This window comes from Physeter macrocephalus, chromosome 5 (assembly GCF_002837175.3).
Source record: "Physeter macrocephalus isolate SW-GA chromosome 5, ASM283717v5, whole genome shotgun sequence".
Lineage (NCBI taxonomy): Eukaryota > Metazoa > Chordata > Mammalia > Artiodactyla > Physeteridae > Physeter > Physeter macrocephalus.
The window spans coordinates 28163282-28174260 of NC_041218.1; the positions used below are offsets into that span (position 1 = coordinate 28163282).

General features: G+C 36.3%; 1 protein-coding gene across 1 annotated transcript in view; it reads left to right on the forward strand.

Moving 5' to 3' along the window:
• SLC13A1 (solute carrier family 13 member 1) overlaps positions 1 to 10680 on the forward strand; it is a 76964-nt gene extending 66284 nt beyond the window's left edge. The window contains exons 12-15 of the mRNA XM_007130532.2: positions 1599 to 1708; positions 7029 to 7190; positions 8661 to 8798; positions 10543 to 10680. Coding sequence (XP_007130594.2) covers positions 1599 to 1708; positions 7029 to 7190; positions 8661 to 8798; positions 10543 to 10680 — 548 coding nt within the window. The remainder of the gene's footprint in view (positions 1 to 1598; positions 1709 to 7028; positions 7191 to 8660; positions 8799 to 10542) is intronic.
• The last annotated feature ends 299 nt before the right edge of the window (positions 10681 to 10979 follow it).

Genomic DNA, 10979 nt, shown 5'->3' on the forward strand with positions numbered 1-10979 from the left:
TCACAGTTGAAAGACACCACATTCAGTAGGAGCATTCATTGTCTTTATAACATATGGACAAGAAAGTGTGTTTATGTGCGGATACCCATCCTGTCGCCAGCACACACACACTTCTTAAACACAGGATCCATCCATGCCTGTGCTTTATACTAGCACAGCATACTTTGGGTATTCAGATTCATATGTTGTCAATATGGGAAAATGGTTTAAAATTGTTTGGAAATGGCCTAGCAGAGTTGTAGGTTTTTGTTGGTTTTTCATTCATCCTTTATTTATTTATTTATTTATTTATTTTATTTTTTATTTATCTGCTGGGATAGAACTGGGAGTCATGCAGTTGGGTTGGCCCACCTGCCTCCTTGAGTCAGAACAGATAAATGACTAATGGGTCACATTTCCAGGACATGATATATGTAAACAGTATAGTGTAGAAATACATGTCTTTTGTTCTTCACTTGAGACTAGAATATCTCAAATGTGTTATAAGGAGGTGTTGTAATATAGAGCAATGATTCCTGTGAGACCCTGAGGACTCTGACCATTGCAATCAAAGCCCTAAGGACTGCAGGGGCAAGTGCTATGCTTGGCTTAACTCCTCCGGCTCCCACAGCTGAGTCCCCTTCTCAGAAAGAGCCGTGCCCTACCCACCATCCTCTCCCTTCTCATTCTTCAGCTCCTCTTCTCCCTGAGAAACTCATTCACACTAGGTTTTTAAATGCCAAGTAAGACATAAAATATTCAGTTTTAGATGAGAGGTACATTCAGAGATGTTTGCATTTTGACAGGATATATGGCTTTAATTTGAGCAGGAAATAGCAAAATTTCCATCAACAGTGAGGGTAGGTTTGGTTTAGGTTTGGGATAAGGAGACAGGAAGGGGACTTATTAGTAACCTTAAAACCTCACCATGTAGAAGCTTGCCTGTTACACACAAATGTTAAATGGGCATAATGTGTTCGTGGATGATGTTATTTCTAAGCAAATCAATGGAGCTATCAGGACCCAAATATCAAGAGAAATCCTTATGATTATTGCTTTATGAGCATTTTAAGGGTCTCATGAATAATACATAAATTTTTAAATCTGAACTTCGAATTATTTTAAACAGAAATTCTGGTGAATCTATCATGACCCTCCTCATGATCTGAAAAAACAATAAAATATTCAAATAGATATGAGTGAATAATAATTATAATGTTCCACTGATGCTGTTGAACCAACGGCATATTACAGACATTTCACATAGCAAAGGACAGTATAGCCCAATGCACTTGTGACTCATAGTAGGCAAAGATGTTAGTGGAATGAATGAATAAATGAATGAATGAATAGTATTATATATAACAGTGTTATTTATCTAAATTTATTCTATAATAAAATAGAAAGGATTTTTACAAGTTATGGATTTTTTTCTTTTTTTATAATATAATGTTCTACCTAGGCCAGGTGGAAATTACTCAAAGTCCAGATCAAGTTTCCTATCTAAGAACAGTACAAGAATATTAAAAACTTCTTGTGAGATGGCTATTTAGGATAATAAGCAATGTCATATTGTCATATTTTAAGCAATGTGTAACTGTAGGACTTTTGTTTTTCAGTTGCTTTTGATTACTCTCCACTGATTACTTGGAAAGAATTCCAGTCATTCATGCCCTGGGATATAGCCATTCTTGTTGGTGGAGGGTTTGCCTTGGCAGATGGCTGTGAGGTAATACTCTGTGTCTAAGATAGTTAGCAATTAACTAGACTGTTCGAAAGAAGAACGCAAAGACAGTCAAGCTTTTGGAATGCTCGACTTCATCCTTTCATTGTAATGATGCAGATTTCAGTAGCCATGCAGTAACTGTACCACACAGATGAGGTAAGTTCAGAGTTCAAGAATTTTTATAAACATAAAACATCATTGTTTATGATGTCCCAGCATATCAAAAGAAAAAAAGAAAATTAGAATGCTTAATCCATGAAATAATATTAGAAGACCATCTTAGTAAGAAAAATATCTTATATAAAAATCATATGTACATATTTTTTTTTGTTTATACCTTCACCTTATTTCATGATGAATTGAAGTAGCTCTCAGATGTCTCTGCAGTATATCATGGTCCTAATGTTGCCAAAGAAGAATGAGAAACAATAGTACTTTACTACATTATTTATTACATATTAAATATATTAAAGGTACTTAATACATGCTTATTGAATGAAGTCCAGAAAGAATTTCACATAGCCATGTTTAATACTGTAATATGTCTAACTGTAGGAAGAAACAAAACCACCATGAGAAATAAAGTTGGCTATTTCTTTGGCCTGTCATCTATGCAGTTGATATAAAGTAGAAGTCTGGGGAAGCCTCTGTCCCTTGAAATTGCCCTGTTCATTATAGGGTTGCTAGAAGAAAAGTATCTTCTCCAAAAATTCCATGAAAATCCTCTCCTCTTTAACTAATTATTCGGGACTTAGTAGCCTTCTGTGAAACACTCAAAACTCATGGACATTCCATTTCCTTATTCAGTCACCAAAGTAAAAAGGATGGTGAGAGAGATATCATGTCAAGCCCTTCAGTTTCTGAAAAGTTATATTTTTATACTTTTCAAGACAAATAACTATCTGTTCTGTTCTACTCTTGACAATCTAAGGGAAGACTGGTTTTTACTTCTGACTTTATTGTCAATTCTTCTGTATGATATTTGGATACTGAGTTTTCAGCAATTTAGTAATAGGTGAAAGTCTTAGAAATTATCTCAGTTCTGAGTGCCCCTTACAATGTCGTTTTAGGTCTAGATTTGGCTTGCCTCATAGACTGTTCAAATATAAATGATAGAAATAGAAGACAAGTACACTTTTCTACTAACTCAGTAGTAATGAGATCAGGTTTCTCAGAATAAATAACTTCTATTCCTAGGTCTGCTAATTTGAATTGTGAGGAAATCAGAATCAGCAATTCTAGCATTGACGTGAATTTGTTCATCTCTCCTTCCCAGAATATGTCACTCAAAGTGGTTTTAAAAGCACTGGCCAGACCCTAGAACAGCAAAATCAAAGGAAATGAAAAGGTGTGGACTTAGTCTGATGCACTAGGCTCTCTCACTGGAAGAATGAGGAAAACCATGGAGGGACTCTGCTGTGAAAATCCTAGCACAAAGAATCAGGTTTCTGTGGGATACCCCAAATCACCCTATTTCTGAGTGGTCAGCTCGAAACCATGAGATTCAAAAATATAGCTGTGGACAACTATTCCACTAGAAACTGGTTTTACAAAGATTTGGAGACAGTTACTTGTTAAAAATTTTGTTCCAAACTGTAATTAGTTTGGCAAATGCCTAGAACTAGATAACCCTTCTAGTCGGGAACTGTGAGACTGCAGCTCCTAAAGCATTCGCCTCATTGCTATTTCCTCTCTCTTAAATGCCCCTTGATTTTGGTTCAACATGATTGAACTCTCACGAACTGATAGTCACCTTCAAAATCTTATCAGTGAACAACTCCTCTCCCATTTTCACACATTCCTCAAAATTTTTCTATTAAGTTAAATATGGAGGACTTAACACTTTGACTCAGGTCTCCACTAAAATGGAAATAGCACAACAAAAAAGTATCAACCTCTAAAGACAAAGAATAAAGGGCAGGAACAGTAACATAAGAGATACTGATAAAATTTAGAAGATGGAAGAAGATATATGAGGGGTCAATGACTTTGTACAGTAAAGAAGTAGAAAAAGATTCAATCTATGGCCTGCAAAAAAAAAAAAAAAAAAGAGCCAAAAAGAAACAAACATGCATCCACAAGATTCTGGAAGAGTTTAGGAATTGGAAGCAGCAGATTAACTGAAAGCTAGAGGAAAAACCAGCACTTAAAATGGAAGATTGTTTAAAAAGTGTGTAAGGAGGGGCTTCCCTGGTGGCGCAGTGGTTGCGCGTCCGCCTGCCGATGAAAGTGTGTAAGGAGGTGTGAGCCTCCAGACACTCCCTCCAGTCCTGAACAGCGAGACAACTGCCCTCTCTCCTCCCTGGTAGAAAATTTAGATTTACTCTGTAAAAAATCGAATCACTGAGACACTGGCTTACAGTTCAGTCACCTATAGTAACATCTTCCTCTCAACAATCTTCACTTAGACACAAAGAGCTTCCAATCGTGATTTTATCGCCTCCCTTTTAAACATAAATAGGTAGTCCAGGATCACCAGACAGTTGGGAAAGCCTCTGATACAACAACCAGTAACAAAAAATAAGCAAAAAGAAAAAGAATACCAAAAAGACAAGGAAAATGCATAAAAGAAAACTTTCAAAATTTTTCATTGACCCTTCAAAGAGATATCAGAAACATTAAAGTCACAAAAGTAAAACAGAATGTAATTTTTTTTTGTGGGGGGGGAATTCTGTGAACATAGACTATTTTATTTCCACAGGGGATGCACTGGAAACTTTCTTTAAAATTTAATTTAATATAATTTTTTATACAGAGGGTTATTAGTTATCTATTTTATGCATATTAGTGTATATATGTCAATCCCAATCTCCCAATTCATCCCACCACCACCAACACCCCATCAGAATGTAATTTTTTTTTAATGGACTAGACAGAAAATAAAGAGCCACTGAAAATAAGAAACAGAACATCAGGAATTTTTAAATTCAGTAGCAGGGTTAGAAATTGAAGTTTGGGGCTTCCCTGGTGGCGCAGTGGTTGAGAGTCCGCCTGCCGATGCAGGGGACACAGGTTCGTGCCCCGGTCCGGGAGGATCCCACATGCCGCGGAGCGGCTGGGCCCGTGAGCCATGGCCGCTGAGCCTGCGCGTCCGGAGCCTGTGCTCCGCAACGGGAGAGGCCCCAGCAGTGAGAGGCCCACGTACCGCAAAAAAAAAAAAAAAAAAAAAGAAATTGAAGTTTGAACTTATTCCAGAAAATAGAACAAAAAGATGAAGAGAAAATAATATTATTAAAAAATGATAAGAAAATTAGAGTGTCAATCCAACAGCTGATCAATAATAGCTTCAGAAAGAGAAGGGGTAAAAAAGAAGAAAGAAAATAGAAATAGAAGGCCACTTCCAAAAAATAACACAAGAAATTTCACGGAACCGAGGACTCAGAGATTCTGGACAGACAGAGCTACTGAGAACCCAGTACCAAACCACCTCATGTAGGATTTTGATATGATCCCAATGGCTTCCAGAGATGAGGGACAATATGTGGTGTAATCTTTTCCAGCTGTATCTAATCAAATGTAGATAAAATCCATTCTTAAAATATATTTAAAGATGAATTTGTGCCAATGTGATTTAAATGGTAAATAGCCTTTTTCCATCTAAAAAACAAAACCTAGGGAATTCCCTGGTGGTCCAGTGGTTGGGACTCTGCGCTTCCACTGCAGGGGGCACAGGTTCCATCCCTGGTCAGGGAACTAAGATCCCACATGCCTCGCGGTGTGGCCAAATAAATAAATAAAAATAAAATAATAAAAAGTAAAAATAAAAACCCCAAACAAAAAAAAAAAAACGTAAGTCAGAACTGCAAATAATATACATAATATCTGGCTATCACATCTGGCAATGTTTCTGTCAACTTCTGATCTGAGGGTATACTGCTTGTAATTAGAGCATTTCTGATGTCCATCCTACTTTGTCATGAGCATACAGATTCACACATGCAGCAGCTCACTGAAATCTCACAAATGGAGGATTTTCCCTTCCATCTGACTATTAATTTGACTGTGGCAGATTTTTCTGTATTATGTACAATGAATCCAAGATCTGAACATTATCCGGCTTCTAAAGAACCCAACTGGAAGCCACAGGAAGTGGAGCAATAATTATTTGGAGTGGTAATTTTTTCAAGTCTAAAATTCTACAAAAGCTAAACTATCAAAGCAATGTGAAAAGAAAAGAAAGAGGTTTTCAGACATGCAGAGACTAAAACAATTTACTTCCTATGCACCAATTAATAGGAAGCTACAGAAGATGTGGTCCTGTGGCCCACCAACACAAAGAAGTTAACAAGAAAGGATTCCCACATCAGAGAGAGGTCAAGGGAATCCATAGTATGCTAGTGAAGAGAAGTCTCTTTATAACAGTAAAGTAGATCTAAAGAGCAACTAGTCCCAATGGAGCAGGAGAAGGGAATACTACAAAATTGATACCTCCATTAGGGAAAATAAAAAAGGACAATTACCTGAAATTTTTATCTACTTGTGAGGAGTTTTCCATTTTTAATGGAGAGTGTACTTGAGAATTAGTGATAGATACTTAGAAAACTAAGCAAACAAAAGAATAGGGAAATTATTTCCTGGAAAAACAAACAAAAAGTAAAACAAAAAAGTGAAAGCAATCACAGTACACTAAGTGGCTCAGTTGTGAATGATATCCATATAATCATAATGGCAAACTTTAAATATTGATTTAACCAAAAATGCTGACATATGAGTGTAAGGGAATGGGGGGGTGGGGACAGGAAATATATGTATGGTGGAAGGTGTTAGAAAGCTGAGTTCTGTGTATGGTGGAAGGTGTTACAAAGCTGAATTCTCATGCATGTATTAGGAAATCCGTAAATAATGTCTACATTTGAAAATTTAGAAATATGAAAAAGTAGAATTTTGTAAAATAGCTATCAACACATAAACATGGTTATAAATAGCTAATATGGATGAAAGTTGTTGCCTTTGGGGAACACAAATATGGACAGAGGTAGACCAGAAAGGCTGCTCTTTTCTTAAAGCCCTATAGTACAACGTGGCTTGTTATACCCACATATATTAATTAGATATAAATAAAATTTAATTGAAAAGATGTGGGAAGACAATTCAAACTTCCTAAAGTTTGGTATATTAAATGTTGGTATATTAAAATGAGAATAATTGAGAACTTTTCCATGTCAAACCCACCTAGATCTAATAAACCACAGAAAAACATGAGAGATTAAAATTATACTTTAGAAACTGAGTTCTTAGATCAAATAATGCTTTTTAATATATTTAAATGTCTGATTAAATGACTTATTAATGAATACTAAATATTGAAAATTTGTTTTTTTAGGAGTCAGGACTATCTAAATGGATAGGAAATAAATTATCTCCTCTAGGTTCATTACCAGTCTGGTTAATAATTCTGATATCTTCTTTGCTCGTCACATCTTTAACAGAGGTAGCCAGCAATCCAGCTACCATTACCCTCCTTCTTCCAATACTGTCTCCATTGGTGAGTATCTCATTTATCCTATTTACACTATTCATTGAAAGAATAGTGTTCTACTTTGTGTGTTCTCATATTGCAGTGTGGAATCATTTGGGTCCTGAATGGTCCCCCTGTAGGTAACTTACAGAGTGGTCCTAATTTGCATTCATGCTTTCTTAGGAGACCTCAACTCAGGAGAACTCTTTTCTTCCATGTTCAAGCAGCATGATCTTAAGTGAACCCTCTACTTTCTTTCTGCCCATATTTTTCATTTGCATATAAATGGGAGGGTCAGCCTAGATCCTTTCCAGCTCTAGAAGACTTTGGGATTCACTGCTTCCTGGCAACTTTAGTATTTAGATCTCTAACACTGATACTTCTCCCTCCAGAAGATGTCTTGAATTTTTGAGAAGTGCTTCATATAAGTGATTTGCAAGGGAATAAAAAGCTATGTTTACACTTCAGGCTTCAAGCTTAAATGTCTTAGATGCAGTTCTCTACGGCCCAGGGAAGAATTTTAAAAGATAAGTAAGAAGCAGATTTGCAAGGAGAGAGAGGGAAAGACTGTCTCTCTTCCTCTCCATTACTAGCTGGCAATTACAAGAAACAGCTTCAAGTAAAATGTTTTTCTTATTGGGACTGATGAGTTTGGTGAAAGGAAAGCACTTTGGATGAAGAAGGATGGCCCTTCTGGGATTGTTCTGCTACCAGCTCAAGGGGCAGATGTTGGCATTCTTGAGCTGCTTCAAATTAGAAAAGAAATGTAGGCAGGTTATGTTGGTAAAATACAATTTTGGGTTTTTTCTGGTTTTTATTTCTCAACATGGAACAGTTAAAAAATCATGTGATAAATTAAGAATAGTAGTAACTCTTCTGTGATGATCCCTAAGAAAATTTTAAATTATATATGTCACAGAGGTAGTAAAGTTAATGGAATGATGAGAAGCTTTGGAGCCAGAGGGACCTGAGAACTACGTAAGCTCTACTGCTTGCCAGCTATGTGTTTGGATCAGTTACTTTAACGTTTATGGACCTCCGTTTCTTCATCTGCTATTTGGGACTATAGTTATGATCTTTTAAGGTCGTAGTGAAATTTAAATTATATATATAAATATATGTTATTATGTTATACATTGTATATATGTTAAATTTTACATATAACATATATATATATATACACTTAGCACAGTACTTAGCACTAGATCAGTAATAAACAGCTGCTGTTTTAATTTTGTTTCTGGAATAAATGATACTTTATTTTCTAAATGAACTGAGATATAATGCTTAAATGGACGCCAATCACCATATAAACAATGATAAGAGGAAGATACGTTTTCTAAAAAATATTCTTCCAGTTATAACTGCATTTATGTATATATAACTTTATGTCTTTATATTTCAATCTGCTTCTGGGAAAGTTTATTATAATAATTTTGCTCATTTTGATGCCTATCTCAAAATTTTACTTAGACTCCTTTTTATCTTTTCCAACAGGCTGAAGCCATTCAAGTCAACCCTCTTTTTATTTTGTTACCTTCTACTCTGTGTACTTCATTTGCATTCCTCCTACCAGTAGCAAATCCACCCAATGCTATTGTTTTTTCATATGGCCATCTAAAAGTTATTGACATGGTGAGTGAGCTGAAAGAAGGCTATCAAGACCAACAGACATTATTTTGTGATATCTTGGGTTGTCTATCCTTTTATATGCTAGTCAACTGCTAGGAAATGCATAGCCTGGGTACTACTTCTGAAGGTGAGCGCATGACTGGCCATAGAATTGTTTTAAAGAGTGATACTGGCCATAGAATTGTTTTTAAGAGTGATAACCAGAAGCAAACATGCCATTAATATTTATAGTCACAAATACAGAGATATTGAATGCATCAGTAATATGCTGGCAGAGGAAGAGAGCAAAGAATATGCTCAACACAATGGCTTAAGCTTACATGTCAAGATCAGGACCCAACTTGACCTAGGCAAAAGGAGGAAAGAGGGTTAATGAAATTCAGCAATCAAGCACTGTGGTTTACTATCATGAATATTTACAGAACTGACATTTGCTCTGAATAAGATGTTGGGCTCAGTGCTTGACTGATGAAAAGTCATCTTTCTTGTTCTGACTCTAATAGTGGCACCTGAAATAAAATGAAATGAAATGAAGTGAAATGAAATGAAATTAGCACAAGTAATAATAGAAAATTTAAGTGACAAAACGTGTACATTTTGCCAATTACAAAAGTAGTGGTAGAGAAGGACTAGCTTGAGAATATCCTGCTCTTCTCTCAATCTTGATCACCAGCTTCCAAAACAAACCAAGCAAGACTATAACTAAAGGCAATTCAGTGAGTTTGCTGTGCAAATGCAGTTCCAAGTTAAGCCCCAGGTTCTTTTCTTCCAGACAGATTGCTGTCCCTAAACCCCTGTAATGTAAAAATTCTGGAAATGCCTCTATGCAGAAGTCGTATAATCTCCTTTGGGTAAAGAAAATGAGCATAATATACAATATAAACAGAGTGCTAGGTATGTGAATGTTAAAAAAAAAACAGGATTCTAAAATAAATGAGAGGCTTGCATGGACAGAACAGGAGGCCTCTATAATGTTTATTTTGCCTTGGGGCTCCATGTTTTAATACAGAGAATGCAGAGATAAGCAAGTTTTCTCTGTAAAGAGCCAGAGAGTAAATATTTGAGACTCTGTGGGCTATATGGTCTCTGTCACAACTACTGAATCATGAAAGCAGCCAACAACAACATGTAAACAAATGGGCAGAAATGTGGTCCCGCAAAACTTTCTTTACAAAAACAGTTTATGGGCAGTAGTTTGCCAACCTCTGTCTTAATAGCTAGAAAGCAATTTGAGATTGTTTAGTGCACTAGAATAATGACCTCAGACCTAGAAAAATGGGAACGCTAAGAAAGATGAATAGAAGAGGTATTAAATCTCAATAAGAGAATACTGAAGGCTAAACTAAAAATAATATGGAGTGAATATGAAGGATTCAGTTTTCATATAGTGACCTGAACCTTATATTCACTGAAATGCAAAACCGCAAAACTCAAATCCTGATTTGACATGAAATGGCAGATTTTTAAAGGGATTTTTCTCTAATCAGAATGACTTCAGTATATTCCTAAGAGGAACCTCTCTGAGACTCTCCCCCTAAACGGCATTTAGTTGGGAATAGATTCTTTTTTGACATGAATGGAAGGACCCCTTGTCTTATGAAACCAGTCATTGACACTAATCATTTAGGATGCATGTAAATCTGACATATGCCTTCTTCAACAGTATTCCAATTCTCCCATAGGTTGTTTTTGGGTTTTTTTGTTTGTTTGTTTTTGAGACTGACATTCATGCTCTTTCGTATTCAAGGTTAAAGCTGGACTTGGCGTTAATATTGTGGGTGTTGCTGTGGTGATGCTTGGCATGTTTACCTGGATTGCACCCATGTTTGACCTCCACACTTACCCTTCCTGGGCTCCTGCAGTTAGTAATGAGACCATGCCATGACAAGCATGAATGCTCTGACTATCCTGTGGTGGGTTTTGGGAACCACTAAGAATTCACTACAAAATCTGGCTCTAGAAAACTGATGACACTTAAATTAGTCCTGGTGTAGCTGCTGTAAAACACCCCAAACCTGCTTTGAGGTGCAACCAAGACCATCTATGTGCCTTCATGAAGAAGCCCTCAGTTGAGATTTTGCTCATGGACCATATGCAGCCTGCTTCATCATAAGAATAATTTATAACTTGACCTTCAAGAGATTAGGTCATTTGCTTCATCTTACACTTTGGGTTCAGTGTAAC